At 61.0% G+C, this 18,440-nt stretch overlaps 1 protein-coding gene across 1 annotated transcript; it reads right to left on the reverse strand.

Moving 5' to 3' along the window:
• Window positions 1-363: 363 nt before the first annotated feature.
• Window positions 364-16,398, reverse strand: RSAD2 (radical S-adenosyl methionine domain containing 2). The gene is made up of 6 exons (XM_045844516.1): window positions 15,954-16,398; window positions 10,004-10,165; window positions 8,310-8,539; window positions 5,118-5,267; window positions 4,430-4,462; window positions 364-2,931 (listed from the first exon to the last, which is right to left on the reverse strand). The coding sequence occupies exons 1-6, from the start codon at window positions 16,381-16,383 to the stop codon at window positions 2,767-2,769; spliced, it is 1,170 nt and encodes a 389-aa protein (XP_045700472.1). The 5' UTR covers window positions 16,384-16,398; the 3' UTR covers window positions 364-2,766.
• Window positions 16,399-18,440: the final 2,042 nt, after the last annotated feature.

Raw genomic sequence — 18,440 nt, forward strand, 5'->3', positions numbered from 1 at the left:
GCTGCCCCTGGAGGCTCTTCATGGTCTTTAAGCTCCCGGACGTGACCCCCATCCCGGGGTCTGGGGCCCAGGGTGGGCGCATCGGGGTGGGGAAGGTAGGGATCCCGCAGCCTTCCTGAGGAAGTGGGTGTTTCTAACCAGAGGGCAAGCCCGAGGAGGACCACTCGGAGTCCGGAGGCCGCGAGGGGGGCCCTGGGGCCCGGCGCAGGGCCCCCTGGGTGCAGAGGGCCGGAAAGGAGGGCCAGAGAGAGTGCAGGCGCCAGAGGGACTGTCAGCCGAGTGGCACTGTCGGGGCAGGCGGGGCCCCGGCTGCTCGCGCACACTCCACCACACTGACACGGAGAGGTTTGTCATGCAGGATAATAATTTATTTAATATATTAGAATAACTTACAAGATGTCAGACCTACGTACAAGAGCATCAGATACAGAGCGACGTGCACACAGTTCCCCGCCCCCTCAGCCCTCCCAGGCACTCGGCCGAACCGTCTCACCCCTGCTCCCCCGGGAGAGGGAGCAGGGGCGTTTCTCACCACTCGTCACCGACTAACAGACGGTGCTCGCAGAGCCCGTGTGCTATCGTCACTCCTGTCTGATGCTCCTAAGATACAATGTCAACCATAATATTAAAACACAACTTAAGCAGCAATTAAAAGCGCGGAAAACATTCGCCCCTTCACCCTTCCATGAGACGCCTCGGAGACATCAACCATTCACGTTCCCGATGAAAAGGGCGCACTCCCTGAAACTGGATGCTCGTACTTAAAGCGGCAAGAAGCAAAGCCAAGCGTTACATAATTTAAATAAGAGCACTGCGGCACGGCAAGCAGGAGAGGTGAGCGTGGACTGTTGTGAACCACAACAACAGCCCTGAACCTCCCGCCGGGGTGTCCGGAAGGGAGCGGTGAGGTGCTAGCAGCTGGAAATGGATTCGAGTCCTGTAGCTTATTTCTGATATGCAGCGTGTTTCTTAACCTGTTTTGTTTCCTGTTTCCCTTCGGGGAAGGAGAAACGCAGTCCTGTGCGGCTTGAGAGAGTCCACCCCAAGTCAGAGGGTCTGGGGTGCGAATTCCGGCTTCGTTTCGGGGGACGCTGGCGGAGCCCCCGCCCCGTGCCACGCGGGGCTTTGTGTGTGTGCACACGCGTGCACACGCCTGCCCGTTCCCTTTGCCCTCACCCCCGTGGAACGCTGGGAAGGTCAGCAAGATGCACACGCGCTGAGTGGAGAAAAACTCCGTCATGTTTGTGCGGACCATAGCAGCAGCATCGTAACTTGGAAACCATCAAAACCCGGGGGGGGGGCGGGGGGACACTTCTCTCATTCTTTTTTCTCTCTTTTCTTAAACACCCCGGCGCTCATTCGGGCCCCGACTCGGCAGCTGTTGTGCGTGCTGGTGGGCATGTTCTGTGGCCAGACAACGGACCCAAGCAATCCAGACAGCGGAAAATGTGCGCGGACTAGGGGGGACGGAAACCCTTCGGGCGAATGAGAATGGCTTAAAAGTCGGAGTAGGAATATGTTTTCTGAGGGAAAAAGAATCACACACACGAGAAACCAAACCTTTCCACACCCGCGTCTTGAAGACAGATCAGGAAGCGGACTTTCCGGCCCAGTGGCCTGTGCCAACGGGCCCCCCTCGGCCGCCCCCTGTGGAGTGGCAGCTGGGTTAAAATAGCTCTTCCTTTGTTTGGGAAAAAAAAACCTTTTCCATGATTTTGCCCCTTTGAAAGAATGACAGGAAGTCATTCCTTTACAGGCCCCGAGATCGCGTCCCGGTCACACAAACAAGCTGCCTGCGATGTGTGACGTTCCTGCTGGGGGAGGGGTTGGTCCCTGGCGCCGTTCGAGTGACAGCTTTCCTCCGAGGCTGGGGAAGGGAGGCGGGGGCCCTGTCATCCTGACCTAGATCGTGTTTGACTTCAAGCGGCTGGGAGTTCCTTGAGAAACGTGACCCGGAGCCAAGCTGCGCTGGCTGGAGGCCCAGGCTGGCCTGGGCTCCTCATCACACCCTCGTCCACGCTGGCCGTGGGCTCACGTCCACTCCGGAGCTTCTGCTGGACTGACTCACACGGCTGGAACATCAGGCTCACACAACCACCCAAGCAGAGACCCCTGGTCCCCTTCACCATGAAATGGAAAGCGTACCTTGGTTGGGCTAGGAATTTTGGAAAGAAAAGGAGAGCGAGAGAGAGAGAGAGAGCACGCATTCAAGGAGCATTCGAGTGGGCCGTGGGCTGGGCTGGAGTGGCGTGGGTGGCCGCCACTCCATCCTTCTGCGTAGTCCCTGAGGACAGACGAGATGGTCATCTCCGGGCCTGGGAAACACCGACCGACCGTGGACTTGTGGGAGGAGAGGCCCGGGTGGCAAGAGCACACGGGCAGGGGCGGAACAGTGTTACAGCGAACTGAAACGACCTGTGATTGTTTGCAGACGTGGAAACGGGCACCGCAATGTTTGGCAGAAAACAACGGACTATGAAATGAACACACCGGAAAAAGAAATGGAAGTGCGGGGGTCACAATAAACAGTGCTCACAAAATCAACTCCAAACTAAGGCGATGAACTGAAGCTAATGGGCTTGCGCTACCTACGGATTTCAGCTACTCAAGCGCGCGATCGGCGACCGCAGGTCACCAGCTATCAAGCAGAATGGGAGATCCCAGCGGGCACCGCTGGCGCGTGCCAGCAGGAGGCGCTGCACATGATGGCAGCCTGAGCTGGGGTCCCATGTGGGGGGGGCGGGGGGAGGCTGCTCCCCGCCAGCCCTACCAATCCAGCTGCAGGTCCACCTTGCTCCACACGTACTTCCCCCCGCGCTTGCGGAACGCCTCCTCGTCGAAGCCGCTGAACTTGATGGCCTCCTCCACGCCCACGTCCAGGATGGACTTGGAGGGGTCCTTGCGCCCCTCCCTGCAGTTCAGGAAACGCATCTAGAAAAGTCATGACAGAGGTCGGCGTGGGTCCTCGCCGGTTATCCCGCGGAGCTCACCTGTGCAGTTTCACCCAAGGATCTTTCTGGGGCTCCAGTCCCTTCCACAAGGGCCCCCCCGAGAACCCGTGGGCCACCCTGAGGGCGCCCGACTCCTCGGACACCTCGTCTCCCGCCCTTCGGCTCACCCCCACCCACGCACACACGTGGCGTCGGCTGGGTGCATGACAAGCGGGACTGCAGGCGTGTGCCCCCCCCCGGGGCAGGGCGGGAGGATGGGGGGCTGATCCGGAAAGGCTTTGGAAAAACGGGGACGTCTACAGGACACTTGGAAGCTGTGAGCTGGAGGGGGCAGCGTGGCGAAGGCAGGGGTGCCCGGAGTGGTGCGGGGTGTCTGGGCTGGCTCGGGCAGAGCGTGTCGGGTCAAATCCCCGCTCACGGGCGTCTGCGCGCAAACCCGACCGAAGCCGCTCTGGGGGCCGGGAGGGAGGACCACGGGAAGGGAGCTGCAGGGGCAGGGGCCGGGCCGGGCAGCGTCAGAGAGGCCCTGCTGAGGGTCCCGGGTGGCCCTAACTCGTCTGCCCCGTGGGCAGGGGCCAGGTCCTCACGCTCTGTGAGCTGCCGGGGCCCTGGGCGTCCCTCCACCGCCTCCGGGAACACTTGTGGAACCAAAATGCTCTTAAGTCGCTGAAGCAAACTCGGTTCCACTGTGCATGTTCCAGCTGCGTGGAGACCCGGCCGTCCGCTGAGGAACTTGGGACCAAATCCCCAGCCGACGGCGACCATCTGGGTCCCAAAAATACGCTCTGTTGGAATTCACCTCCCTCTCTGAACCCCTAAACTGAACCTTTCCTCTATGCTCCCCTTTCCTCTGTGCACCCCAGAAGGAAAAAAATTGAAATGGCTGATTGCTCGAAAGCAATCAAATGCTAAAGTCACAATAAGCATTTCTCAAAACGGCAGATCAGTTTAAACCCTGGCGCCATGGTTCTTGCTCGAGCTCACTTCTCAAAAACGGGTCTCTGAATGGAATTGTTTGCTCTGTTCTAGAAAGATTGGCAAAGTTTTATAAACCCAGGCCCCTGCTTCTCCCCCAAAAAACTAGGCAAAGGGAAAAGCGATGTGTTTTTCAGTTTTGAGAAGGGTGGGTTTTCCTTGTCCTTCATAGGGGCGGTGAGGGTGGCTTTGGGGAGGACCTGTCACCTCTTCTCACCAAAGCCAAGGTCGGATGATGAGCTGGCACCATCTGAGGCCCTGAAGGTGCTGAAACAGGGGGTATGGCTCCCCTCCAAATGGCCCGGGTCAGGCTCCTGCCCGCTCAGAACCCGACACGGTGTCGTCAGGGCGCTGTCACGCGAACAGTGAGCCCTGACAATCGACAGGTGCGCGGCTGGCCTGGGACAAAGGCCGACTAAGTGGTGACGCGGGTCACTCCGCCCTGGCCTCGCCACTCGACTCGTTTTTAAGCGGTGACCCGATGACGCACGGGAAATACTCACATACTCATCCAGAATCAGGTAGGAATCCTTCATCTGCAAAGGAGAGATGGGGCCCAGGTTTAGTTCCGAGCGTGCGTCTCGGTGTGGGCGCTCAACGCTCCGCCCCCCGAGGCTCATGGGGGGGGGTCTTTCTACCCGTTCGGGGCTCAGCCGTCCCTGCATCGCTTGTGTATCTTTGGGTGCAGCCCTCACGGGGGGGGGGGGCCTCCCCCACCGGGCACATCTCCGGGGGCACCTGCTTGGGTCCCACGGGCTGGATTCTCTGCCCCGTGGGGTGCAACGTCACCCTGGAACTCCTCTGACAGTGACACCCCCTGGGCTCGTCCCCCCATTCCCTCGAGCGGTGGGCGGTGGGAGAGCCCTGCCCTCCCTTACTCCGTTCTCCCTGCAGGGGTGGGGGAGGCTGATCCCCCCCCCCCACCAGCCTCCAGTGACCCTCTTTTCATCGTATCTGTTACCAGAGAGGGATCACAGCAGCCCTCCCCGGGGGCACTCGGCACCGGCGGGACCCCTCGGCTCATTCGGGGGCCCCGAGGCTGGAAGGGGGCCCCAGCCCGGAGACGGCACCCCCCTCTCCTGGAGCCCCCCCCCATCTAAGTGGCCCTGCGGAGCCCTCGGGGAGAGATGTCCCTCTTTGGACCCAGCCTCAAAGCGTGCTGGGGAAGGACACCGCGACTGCTGGGCCTACCTTGTCGTTGCACTCGGGCACCATGCAGGCCACCCCGCGGTGGCGGTCCAGGAAGCCTTGGAACTCCTCCTTGGTGATGACGAACTTCTCGGCCTCGCGCAGCGCCCCCTCCCCCACGTTCTCGCCCTCGATGAGCAGGCACTGGAACACCTGGGGGAACAGGGCGCCTGGCGTCACCGACCCCGCAAACCTCGTTCCCCGGAAGCAGGCGGCTGGCCGCCTCCCGCCGAGGAACCTTCTAGAAAGACGTTGCTCTGGGGGAACGAGAGCACGCCCTGACGTTTAGGAAGCGTGAATATTTTTAAAATATAGATGCACAAAAGCCGGCCTGGATTTCACATTCGATCTAGCCTCACAATCTCAGTTTTTAGACTACAAAGTTAACAGATACTCCGTGGAGGGTGTACGGGCCACACAGAAAAACACCGAGAAAATGAGCAAATCGTTGGCAATCCCCGAACCAGGAAATAAGTACTTTCAAAATGCTGCCATTTCCGCCGAGTTTTAATGCACCCCGACAGAGGCCTCGGAACGGGCTGCCCAGAAGGGCAGTTTTCCAAGGCCATGGATCTCGTTGTTCAGCATTCTTCTAAGTAAGTAAACAGGGGCGTGTGTGTGTGTGTGCGTGTGTGTGTGTGTGTGTGTGAGAGAGAGAGAGAGAGAGAGAGACACGTTGCCCCATCGCAAGGAATGCACCATCTGAAAGGAAACCTGCCCCAGCGAGGTGTTCAGGTGACCCCAGGTGACAGCTAATCACAGGGCTGTAGGCCCTCCACGCCAGAAGGCTTCTGTGCTGCACTGAATTACCTTCTCATCGCCACACAAGCAAAAAGTTGTGCAAAAAAGCGTAATTTTAAATGCCCCAAATGTCGCCTCCTTTGCTCGCTCTGTCTCCCCGATCACCTTTCTTCTCGTGCTCCCCGGGCCTCCCACAGCCCTCCACTGTTTGCCTTGAGGGCTGTCTTCCTCTGGGAACCCCAGCTGTCTCGTGGTCTCTTTGTCGCCCGCCGGCACCTCCCACTGGCTTCAGTCTCCGGCGGGAGGGGGCAGGGGCCTGGTGAGGGGAGGGGCGCCCTCCACAAGATCTGGAATCCCAGCCCGACTGGAGGATGGGACACTGAAGACGCACACGGGCATTCCGTCCCCCCACCCCCGGATCTTTGGTTCCAGGGCCCACCAGCGAGACTGGAAGGGGTTCTCGGGGGACAGCCAGGTCCCAGGGGCTTGAAGAGAGTGGAGGGCGGTGGGACTGGAGCCCCACCTGCTGCGGAGCCCCACGGGGTCCTTCTGCAGCTCTGGGGCCAGAGCGGGCAGGCCCAGGCCTGGGAGGGAAGGCAGCCGCCCGGGAGAGCCGGCTCTGAAATGCCGGAGGGGCTGAGCGGCTGCAGGGCGGGCGCCAGCTTGCGGCGGCGAGTGGCCCGCGGCACCAGCCATCTGGGGAGGACCTGCTTTGCAAACAGGCCGAAGCTGGTCCTCGCCCAGCGAAGAAGTGCGGAGTGTGAGAAGGCCACTCCAGAGAGACCCGGGCAGCGGACAGCCGGAGAAGGAGTCGGAAGGGTGGAGGAAAAGGCCGTTTCTTACGCTGTGCAGTGGAGAAGGGGGGACAGGAGCCGTGAGCAGACTAAGACTTTGAGAGAAGAAAGACACACACATGCACAGACGTGCAGATGCACATACAGGCTGAGCAGAGGGCGTGAGGGGACGGCCAGTGCGGAGGGGGAGGTGGAGCGGAGGTGGCAGGAGACCGTGACCCCAGGGACCCCAAGAGCTCGGGCTGAGCCACTGGCCCGGCCTGGGGCTGCCCGCCCTGTGGGCACATAGCCTCTGTTTCTCGTCCCCCCTCCTCACGATTTTTTCCTTTTTTTTTGGAGAGTGGCTAATACTCTGCTTTCTCATATACGTAACCAATATTTAAATTTCACATATCCATTTAAACAGTTTAAAAAAGTAACATTTCCAGCTCCCCCTAACCCACTTCCACACATGTCAGGGTGACGTCAGAAGAATAAGATAATAGCCCTCTTCCCTGCCTCGTGAGGTCTGTGCTGAATGACGCGTGGATTTAAACGCACCCCGGGCAGCTTTGGAAGGAGCGGCTCCCTTCATGGGGCGAGCCCTCTACCCTGGAAGGGACCTTCTGCCCCAGACCTCCCCCAGCCACAGAAGTCCCATCCATTCTCCAGCGTGCAGCTGAGTGCCACCCCCTACATGAAGCCCTCCAGGCACTCGGGCAAAATCAAACTCTGCCTGGCCTGCCTTCCCGCATTACCCAGCACACAGCCTTACTGTGTACAGTTCCTTGGTCCTCTCTCCTCCCTGGAACCGAGTTCTGCCCCTGACCCTTGGTGGCAGGTCCTTGGGGGCCCAGGCCCAAATACGGGTCAGCTCTGTGACCGTCACCAGGGCAGCTCATGACTGTACATACTGGTGCCAGCCCCTGCCAATGTCTACCCGCCCCCGACCCCCAGGCCCAGGGCCCTATGTCATGGGCATGGGGTGAAGTTCAGGAAGCTGGGGTTTTTTTGTTTGTTTGTTTGCTTGCTTGTTTTTTTTTTAAACAGTTCCCCGAGCTGATTCTGAAGAACAGCCAGGGGTAGGAAACTTTACCTTATCATTATCGGCAAGTGTGGCTACACTGTGGGTGGGTGCTGTACCTTGAATGGGTGTGTGTGTCTTTGAACTTCAGACTTTCAGTAGCTAATCTCGGGGCCGGTCCAGAAGCATAGCCCTTGGTGAATGAATTTTGCTACAACTTGGGAGTGGCCTTGTCTGCACTACCTTTCAATAGTTCAGTGAACAAATGTGTTGACGGAGAGTGTGAAGAGCACACACCCACTCACAAATAAGCCAGGAGCTGTGAAGAAGAAACCCGGCCTGGTCTGCATTAGGACACACGGGGGAAGCGCTCTGGGGGCGCCTGCTTCAGGACATCTCCAAGCCCCTCGTGTGTCTCTGGCCCTTGTCCTCAGAATATTCCAGACAGGAATCAGCCCTAGCTTTTAGGACGGACAGCTGAGGCGAAGGGAGTGTAAGCAGTTTCCAGTTGAGCGGATGAAAGAAAGACCTAGGACCCAGCTTCCCGGCTGGCGCGGTCGCTGCCGAGGCCTGTGGACCCCCAGCGTTTCCCGCTCCCCGGGAGCGGTCCCCCGGGCACGTCGAGGTCGCGGCCGGCGACAGCAGCCGCACGCTCACCTTCCAGCGGACGGGGTTCAGCGCCTTGATGTTCTCGGTCATGTCCTCGTCCAGGTTGAAGCGGTTGATGACCGAGTTGATCTTGAAGGCCACGCGGTACTCCCGGCACCAGCCCCGCAGCTTGTGCAGGTTCTCCACGTGGTTTATCTTGCCCTGCCCGCGGCCGATGATGACGTTCACGTCCTCGTTGAAGCTGTCGCAGGAGATGGCCAGGATGTCCAGGTACCGGCCTGGGGGGGAACGAGCATCCTTAGGACGTGCACCCAGGGACCAGGCCCCTGCGGCTGTCCTCACACCTTGAGCTAAAACACCCCCGGTCCGTACACCACACACTTTCATTTCTTAAAAGCAAAAAAAAAACCCTTTTTCCTCATGCCCCCACACTCACTGAAGTGTGCGTTCTACTGGGCACTTCTGTCCACTGACCGTGAAAACCAGACACCCGTGAGAGGACGGCTCTCCAAAGCGCTTCCTCCACGTGTTTCGTTGGCGCTGCCCCGGCCGTGGAACTCCGGAGGCAGGCTGGGGCTTTGGATCTGCGCACACGGGGGGACCTACTCCTTTTCTCTCGTTGCAGAAGCCCAATGAATGGCTCGGCCACCCTCATATCCCTGCTCTCTGCCTTCTCCCTGACCCCTACTCTCCATCTGATGCAGCGCCTGAACATCCACGGAGACCCCACGGTGGTGTGCCGGGCGTGGCCGTGCTAGACGCCGAGGAAGCCCAGCCCAGAAGACGGGAGTCTCGGGGTGCAGGGTGCAGCCGCTCCCTGAAACAGCGCAGAGGAGCAGCCGGGACAGGGGGTCCTCACGGGGCACGGGGTCAGCTTTGTGTCGGTGTCTCTCCCACCACTCTCTGCTGCGCCCCCTTCGCCCCTGCGCCTCCTGTTCCTCCTTCAGTTTCCCCTGCTGCTCTAAGCCACCCACCTGGCTCTTCCTTGATCTCTTTTTGCTATTTTCACTGTGATACAGTGCACATTCAACATTAGTCCCTGGTAGTTGCAGATACCCAGCGAAGCGGTTAGAAAACCACGGACTAGACAGGGCGGCCCCCCACCGCCTGGCCCTGAAGCATGGCCGTTCTCCGCCGCCCAGCCAGGCCCCGGCACGGGACCGAGTGTGGGTCTGTCACCCTGGTTCTCGGGGCCGCGCAGAGCAGACCGCAGAGGTCGGTTCTTGGAACCGCTCTCCCGTTACAGAAAGCAGGAGGTACGGTGAGAACAGCGGTGCTAGTCCAGTCGCTCACTTCAGACGAGACTCAGTTAAGGAATGGTTAGTTCTTTATGCATATAAAAAAATGAAACGTTGATAGCAAAGGCACAGTGCGGTGGGGGGCTGTGGGCTGGCAGCTGTGCTGGTGTTCCCCGACGGCCGCTAAGCTGGGTCTTGGCGGCGCCTGTCCCCTGCCGTTGTGCTTTGGAACTCGCGGCAGGCCGTGCCCACCAGGGCGTTCTGTTATCTGTGTGGCCCGGCTGGCTCGCCGGCCGCTCCGGAGAACGTCAACGCCCAAAACCCAGTGCTCAGCTGGCAGCTGGCAGGGAGGTTACCGTGAGCACGTCTGGTGTCCTCCCCACCCCCGACCTGGGGCCCCAGCGGGCCTGGCTCGCGGCCCAGGGCGGCAGGAAGCGCAGCCCCCACCCCGGCGGCAGCAGGTGCCCGGGGGGGGCGCAGAGGGGGGCCCCCGGGGCAGCTCACCGTAGTTCTGGAACCAGCGCTCGCGGATCAGGCTCCCGTTGCTGACGATGCTCACGCTGGGCAGGCGCAGCTCCCGCTTGCAGAACTTCACCAGCCGGCCCAGGAACTCGCCGCGCTCGTGCAGGAAGGGCTCCCCGCCCGAGAAGTTGATCTTCTCCATGCCTGGGGGGGGGGAGGGCACACACGTTCCTTCTAGGGCCCCGCGCCACAGACGCCGCAGTGGCGTTCGCGGCCAGAGCCGGGTGCTCTCCACGCCACGGACGTGAGAGGAGACCCCTCGGCACCCTCCCCTCCCCACGCCCGGCCCCCCGTCCACCCCATGGGAAGGGGACGCCACGTATGGGGTCCAGAGCTCCACACACACGAAAACCGCCTGAGGTTGTTGTTTCTCTTTCCTCCCTGTGTTGCCCTGGACGCGTGTGATGCAGGTAATCAGTTGCAGGGACAAGCGCATTGCTGAGAAGCCCACGGCTGCGAAGAGGCAACTCGGAGATTTGCAAAGCAGAACTCTCACCCCCCTGCCCCATCCAGAACAATCTAGAATGCTCGTCTGTTTCAGAGTAGCGCTGTGCTCAGCAGTTTGGCCACGTACAAGGTTCAGGGGGGCATCGCCCAGCGCTTAGGATTTTAAGGGCCTTGCTTATTGTTGCCTCCTGGGTTGGCATAGCCTTGTTCAGACGTGTGATAACACACACTCTTAAGAACACAGCCCTTTCTAAGGGTAGTTTTTCCCTTCCAGAAGCTTCCTTTCCGGTGCTCTGAAATTTCAAGACGACGCGCCTCGGTGGAAACGCACAGTACGCCACGGAGTCCCCCGAGACTGTCGCTCGTCAGTCCACACGTGTGGCAAACATGGTGCCCGTGGAGGAGCGGGCACCGTGCGTGGCGACTGGATTTCTGCAGTGGGGCTGTCACGCAGCCTTTAAAAGGGCTGCCATGCCCCCCGTCTCCGGGCCACCCTGCCCTGTCCGTGCCTTCCCCCCGAGACCCCCATGAAGGCTTCTGCCCAGATGTGCCCTCCCCGCCTGGTGATGGAACCCAGGACCCCCCTGGACCCCCGTGGCAAGTTGTCCTCTCCCCAGGGACGTTTCTAAGAAGGGCTGCCCCTCGTGCCGCCGGGCCCAGAGCAGTCCAGGGTGAGAGGGCACGCCGGGCCGTGTCTCTGACGCGACAGGGATGACTGGCGCCACCGCACCGCACTGCCTGTGAGCCAGGAGGCTCCCTGTGGACAGTGGTCACGACCCTACAGAACGGCGTGTTTCACGAAGCACGAAGAGCGTGCCGTGGCGAAGTGCTCAGTGAGTGTGAGGAGCAGGGGGGCGGGGCCGAAGGGACGAGACCCCCGCGGGAACAGGCGCAGAGACGTGGCGACGCTCTCGGACCAGGGACAACGGGTTCGCAGCGGCGTCAGCCTGCGAGGAGCCACCCCAGTGCGGCTCATGCCTGGAACGTTCTATGGGCCTTCTCCGTGTCAGAGCCAGAGAAGCGAACGCTGTAGAAGCGCCTTCAGCCAGACTACCACGTTTTAATTTTAAATATGCTGTATGTTTACAACAGAAATGAATTTTAACTTTCATGTAAATTTAAATATTTGATTATCGCCCAAACAGTTTTCCCTCTAGTAGCCAGAAACCTCACTCACAGGACACACCACCTATACTAAACCTTAATCTTTTTAATTCTTTTTTCTTTTTGCTGCTCTGCTTGGCTGTGCCTTTCCACCTTGTCCCCTGGATTGCTGACTCGATCCTCGGCCTCGTCTCGCCTGCAGCTGACTCTCCCAGGGTGTATCATCTGTTTCAGAGAGGGCATTCTTCATTTCTGCCTGGGCCTTTCGCACAGTGTCCGTGTCCTTTTCCGTGCTGTTGAGTGCCCTCATGGTCACTACTCCGAACTCTCTACCTGGTACATCCCTGGCCTCCCGTTCACTTAGTGCTTCTGGAGAGTTCTCTCGGTCTTTCACCTGCAGCCCGTTTCTTTGTCCCCTCGTGTTGGCTGCTCCCGTGTGTCTGTTTCCGTGCGTGAGGTGGACCTGCCAAGACTCGGGCTCTGACCCATGTCCGACTCTGCCTGCGACTGGCCCTGGGCAACCCGAGTGGCTCCCTCTGCCCGGCCTGGGGGTGGGGGGTGGGGGAAGGATGGAGCCGCGGCACAGAGGCTGACCTTTACGAGCACTGCCCCAGCGAAGGGTCAGCTCGAGTCTCAACGTGCCCGGGGCCTGCCTCTGCTCCCAGACCGTCTGTCAGGCTGGAGCTTGAAAGTAGCCCCCAGCTGCGGGGCCTCAGCTTGGCGGGGGGGCGGTGCGGGAGGGGACCTGCGGGAGGGGCTGCGGCTCCCCCCAGGCGGCTGTGGCCTGGGGAGCAGTGCTCTGCCCGAGAAGGGCAGCTTCCACAGTGTGTGGAATGACTCAGCTCAGGGGTCCCCGTGGCTCACCCCTCAGCTCTGTCCCCAGAGCCACCCACCCCCAGTTCCTTCTGTGGCTCTAGTCCACTCTGCCCTCCCTCTGCTGAGGGTGAGCAGCTGCAAATGGAACTTTGTGTGGGCCCTTAAAGAGGCGCTAGGTCTCTCTTCCAGGTGGGCAGAAGCCTGGCTGTTGCGGGTGTTACTGGGGCTCCTTTCCCTGTTCTGGTTCTCCAGGCCGGGGATCACGGCATGGGGCGTAGGACCCCACGGTTCTCAGGGGGGATCCCACCCAGCCGCTGAAACATCCCACCCGTGGGAGCCCAGCCAGCCCTCTCTGCACTCCCTCCCAGTCTCCATGGGGTGGTGCTTGTCTCCCATAAGGCCTTGGTTATTGGGCCGCTCTGCAGCTGGTGCTCAGCTGGTTGTGCGGGGTGATGTTCCTATCATTTAGCTCTAACCCCAGCTGGGTCCTGGGGGGGGGGTCAGTGTAGCTCCCACCTGCTCTGCCCCATCTTGGGTCCTCTGCTTCAACCGTTTTAATCCATTTGGCTTCTATTGGCCTAAAACTGAGAAGTCATTGAGAAGTCATTATACGAACGCATTAATTACAACTCTTTACGACAGTTTATGAAAGTACAGAAGCACGCACTCATCAGTGCCTTGGAAACACGGTTGGAGGTTGGTGTCGGAGCTATGACTGTTATCCACGTTTTAAAGAGGTGATTAAACCTACATTCAGAAAAGTTGGATGTCTGGGTGAACCTCATACCCGAGGACCCCAAGCCCAGTTTTGTGAATCAAGACTCAAAGACCCTTCCGCAGGACAAGATTGCTTCTCATTCATTCACTCATTCATTCGTCCATCCGTCATTAACCCACCTAGTCTAAAACATGTTTAGGGCCCTCTGGCGTTCTAGACGCTTTGCTGGGCATGAAGATACACAGATGCCGAGACTCGGCCTCAGAATCCAGACGCTTTGAGGACTCAGGTATTTACAACCAATGAGCCAGACAAACCCCAGGGCCCAACTTAGAAACCGCCCTAACACGCGTGCGCGACGAGGGCCATGAGACCACGGGCGAAGGGGAGAAGACCTGGATTCTGCCCGAAGAGGACCGGGGGTGACCCTAAGGAGCTTCAAAAGCTTGCCCACAGAGACTGGGGCGACCGGACCCCAGGGAGGGAGAGCTACCTGATCGTGCACAGGCTCTCTGGGGCAGGTGTGAGGGGCCTCGAAGCCTTTGCTGGTGAGTGGGAGGCTGGGGACCATGTGAGACAGTCGGATGGAGGCATCCAAGCACCACAGGTGTGTTTTAGTGCAACGGCAGGCTTTCCTGGGGGCACGGCAGACACAGGGAGATGGAACGCCACTGTCCCGCTGAGAATGGGGACGCCCTAAGTTGGACCCCACAGAACAGCCAGGCAGGTCTGCCGTTGGCTCAGCTGTGGAACCAGGAGCAAAACAAGTCATACCCAATAAAATGCAAACTGTGCGACGTGATAATGCAGAGTGCCAAATCAGGCAAAACCCGTCTGTGTGCTGGGAGATAAGCTATGGGCTCGCCTGTGCGAGGCTGGAAGAGCAGCCCCTCCTGGGGCCGCCATGGCTCCGCCCCTAGGTGAGCAAAGTGGTTTCCCTGCCCGGGGTCTTGAGATGGACCCTCGGGGTCCTGGGGCCGCCATGGCTCTGCCCCTAGGTGTGCAAAGTGGTTTCCCTGCCTGGGGTCTCGAGATGGACCCTCGGGGTTCTGGGGCCGCCATGGCTCCGCCCCTAGGTGTGCAAAGTGGTTCCCTGCCCGGGTCTTGAGACGGACCCTCGGGGTCCTGGGGCCGCCATGGCTCCGCCCCTACGTGAGTAAAGTGGTTTCCCCGCCCGGGGTCTTGAGACGGACCCTCGGGGTTCTGGGGCCACCATGGCTTCGCCCCTAGATGTGCAAAGTGGTTTCCCCGGGGTCTTGAGACGGACCCTCGGGGTCCTGGGGCCGCCATGACTCTGCCCCTAGGTGAGCAAAGTGGTTCCCTGCCTGAGGTCTTGAGACGGACCCTCAGGATCCTGGGGCCGCCATGACTCTGCCCCTAGGTGTGCAAAGTGGTTCCCCCGCCCGGGTCTCGAGACGGACCCTTGGGGTCCTGGGGCTGCCATGGCTCCGCCCCTAGGTGTGCAAAGTGGTTCCCTGCTCGGGGTCTCGAGACGGACCCTCGGGGTCTTGGGGCCGCCATGGCTCCGCCCCTAGGTGAGCAAAGTGGTTTTCCCGCCCGGGTCTCGAGACGGACCCTCGGGGTCCTGGGGCCGCCATGACTCTGCCCCTAGGTGTGCAAAGTGGTTTTCCCGCCCGGGTCTCGAGACGGACCCTCGGGAGGGGGCGGCCGAGCGCTCCTGTGCTTTACCTCCGTGAGAACGTTAGGACCCGTTGAGAGAAAAGGGGGTGGTGAGGCTGCTGAAATCGCTAGCCTGGAGGTGCTCTGGGGAAGACGGGACGACGAGGAGTGCGGGAGGCAGAGGTGGAGCGGAAAACGTGGACCCGGAACGGCCCGGCCGAGCTAGCTCGGGGGTGCGGGCGAGGGACTGGGACGGCAAGGCCAGCTCCCTGTGGGCCGAGCGGACGAGCGACTCGTCGCCATGTTGGAGCTGCAGCTTCTTCCCGGCTCGTGATCGGGAATGGAAGGCGCCGCCGTGGCTCCCAAGTGAGAGTCCGTGTTTGTCTCGGTTTCTCGGACTCGTCCTTCCCCGTGTCCAGGAAACCTGACCCGCCACTGCTTTGGGGGACCCCAGGGGGCGCCACGACCTGCCCGCCGATCCGATGGCTGTGCCCGTGCCCACGCCACCGCGCCGACCGCCCGCTGAGCGCCCCATTGGCTGCCCCACTGACTGCCCAACTGACCGCCGCACTGGCCACCACACTGACTGCCGCGCTGACCTCCGCGCTGATCACCACACTGACCGCCCCGCTGACCGCCGCGCTGGCTGCTGCGCTGGCTGCCGAGCTGATCGCCGAGCTGATCGCCGAGCTGATCGCCGCGCTGATCGCCGAGCTGGCCGCCGAGCTGGCTGCGGCACTGACTGGCGCGCTGACCACCCCACTGGCTGCCGCGTTGGCTGCCGCTCTGGCTGCCGCGCTGATCGCCGAGCTGGCCGCGGCACTGACTACAGCGCTGATCGCCGATCTGGCCGCCGAGCTGATCGCCGAGCTGGCCACGGCACTGACTACAGCGCTGATCGCCGATCTGGCTGCCGAGCTGATCGCTGATCTGGCCGCCGCGCTGATCGCCGAGCTGGCCACCGCACTGACTACAGCGCTGATCGCCGAGCTGGCTGCCGTTTTGGCTGCCGCTCTGGCCGCCTCTGGCTCTGGGGTCCAGACAGCCTGGGCGCCCACCAGCCAAGGCAGAAACGGCGTCTCCCCGGACGCTGTCCACAGCCTGTGATAGGGGGGACCCCTCGGGTCCTCCGTGTCCTGTAGGCGCCGGCCCCCACCCCATCTCCACTCGCCACCTGGTCCGGCCGGAGACGCCCCCGCAGCCCCATCTCCTCGGGCCGGGACTCACCCGCCTCCTTCAGCAGCCGCAGGCCCCTCTTGGCCTCCTCCAGAGGCAGCACGAAGGACGTCTTGGCCGTGTGGAAGCAGAAGCCGCACTTGTAGTTGCACTGCCGGGTGAAGTGGTAGTTGACGCTGGTGGGGGTCAGGCGCTCCTCGCCGCTGGCCTCGCTGCTGTCTTCACCGCTGTCGTCGCCGCCGCCGCTGTCCTCGTCGCCGCTGCTGTCCTCGTTGCTGCTCTCCTCGCTGCTGTCCTCGCCGCTGCTGTCGTCCTTCTTGTCCCCTCTGGTCCGCCGGGCCCGGTCCCTGCGCTGCAGCCACTGCGGTTCCCAGTCGCTGCCCGCCAGCCAGAGGAGCAGGCGGACCAGGCTGACCACCAGCAGGCACAGGGCCTTCCAGAGCAGCCTCACCAGCGCCAGCAGGATCTTGACGGTCCACATGGTGCCAGGGTGCCAGTGCCTGAGCGTCTGTCGGGCCGCCGAGGTACGCCCCTTTATATGTGTGCGGGCAGCCCATCCCAGGGCAGGTGGACACACCTCCTGCGAGTGAGGGACGCCCCCCCTGAGTCTGAGTTTCGGTTTTTCTCTTCATGGAAATGAAAGTTGGAGCGGAGCCAAGGCTGGCGGCCCCGAATTCGGGTGGGAGCCGCCTGCCTCGGCCGGGGCACCCGCCAGCAGGCCCTGCCGGGGTGCAGAACAGGGGCTGCCGTCTTCCTGTTCCTGGGGCTCGGCGCGACGGGGCTGCAGAGAGAGCCACCGCTGGCGTGGCCGCCGTGTTACTCGTGCATGACACCGCAGTTGGGAGCCACCACCCCCCCTCCCCCCCCCCGCCTCACACACCAGGCTTTCGGGGAAGTCGGTGGTGGGGCCCGAACGGTGAAAAGGGTGGCGCCCCCCTTCCCCCCGCTCCCCTGGGAGCCCGCCCAATGCACCCGTGGCCTCGCTGCTTCCTGAGCTCTACCTCCCAACTCACGCCTTATTACAGTGTGAAGATTCAGGCCTGTGTTGTGCTTCCCTGGGTTTCTGCACCATCTTTCACAGATGGCAGGGAACCGGGTGCCTCTCTAAGATGCTCCTTCAGGGACAGGCGTCCCTGTGGCTTGCTGCTCATTTTTACAGTGTTCTTAGGAAGCGGGGCTGAGTTCTGTACGGAAGGTGGCCTTCCTTCAGCCCTCGTTGGTCTGGTCTGCGTCAGAGCATGCGGTGTCCGGCCTGTGTGAGGCGTGTGAAGGTCCGTGTGTCCGAGGGTGGGAGCCGCTGGACCCTCTGCCCTGAGCTCATGGCCGGCCAGCCTGTGGCCCTGAGTCCGTGTTTATTCCCCAGCCCCAGCCCCCAGACGGCCTGTGAGGTTCCCCGAGGTATGGGGGTCGCTGAGCACGGGCGTGGGCGTCCGGCAGTGCCGGGGAGGGTGGGCTGCAGTGGTTTCTGGCAGGGCTGCAGTCTCGCGGAGACGGAGCCCCTTGTGTGTGGGCCAGAAGGGAAACCGAAAGCCAAGTGTGGTTGCCGGCTCTGCGAGGATGGGCGGGGGCCAAGCGGCTGCAGTCGCGGCCAGACGTTTGTAAGCTGTCACCCCCGATGTTTGTGAGGTGTCGTAAGCTCTCACCACGATTGGGGCCCCAGCAGGACCAGTTGTTGCTGCGTCACATGGGTGTGAAGAAACGGAAAAGGAAATCAGCCTGCATTTCACATCCAGGACTGGGGTGGCGGCGGGGCAGAGGGGGCAGGCACAGAGGGTGACCTCGCAGGCTTTAGACACTAAACCTGTTACGGTGTGAATTCTAGTTTGGCCAATCGTATTTAATTTGGGGTCAATTTCTGTGCCTCCTTGATTGCTCAGCACATCTGGGAAGTGTGGGGGTCAGTGTCTAACTCACACAGGACAACACTTTAAGGGTTACATGGCATAACACGTGCTGTGCACTGAGAGTGGTGGGGGCAGCAGACACTACACACGCCTGGGCCCAGGGAGCCTGGCACACCCGGCACTGGGCTCACTGGGCCCACTGGGCCCGCCCGGTTTCCCCGAACTTATTTTACGCCTGGACAAACTCCCACCACACGGGGCGTGGGGGGTCGAGCTAGGATGTAAAAACTCGCAGTGCTGCTCCGTGATGGGCTGTTATGATCACATTCGTCTCTATCATGACTTTTTTTTTTTTTAAATCAGTGACTTCCCGTTATTCAAGGTATTTCTCTCTCGCTAGGCTTACTAGGCTCGTGAGGAGAGGCTGCTACCACTCCTGAAGTCCGCTGGGCCCGGGTCAGTGCCCTTTCCTCACTCACTCACTCACCCACTCACGCGTGGACTCAGGCGCCCCTCCCTCCCCGCCTTCTGCAGCTAGTGTTTGTGGGAGCTGCCTGTGTACCAGGTAAGAGATTAACAGAGACAGGAATATTAATGAAATAAAGAGGCTCAAGTCCCTGCTTGGGGAAGGGCTCATGGATATCACAGTCCCCGTGGCATTTTTGGAACACGCACTCATTTCTTCCTAACCTGT

This window comes from Phyllostomus hastatus, unplaced genomic scaffold (assembly GCF_019186645.2).
Source record: "Phyllostomus hastatus isolate PE091 unplaced genomic scaffold, TTU_PhHast_1.1 phas_contig_402, whole genome shotgun sequence".
NCBI lineage: Eukaryota > Metazoa > Chordata > Mammalia > Chiroptera > Phyllostomidae > Phyllostomus > Phyllostomus hastatus.

Coding starts and splice junctions, on each gene's coding strand:
- RSAD2 (XM_045844516.1), bottom strand. CDS start 16,383: ATGTGGACCGTCAAGATCCTGCTGGCGCTGGTGAGGCTGCTCTGGAAG. Junction 10,166..15,953: donor GCGGCTGCTGAAGGAGGCGG/GTGAGTCCCGGC, acceptor CCCCCCCCCCAG/GCATGGAGAAGATCAACTTC. Junction 4,463..5,117: donor TGCCCGAGTGCAACGACAAG/GTAGGCCCAGCA, acceptor TCTCCTTTGCAG/ATGAAGGATTCCTACCTGAT.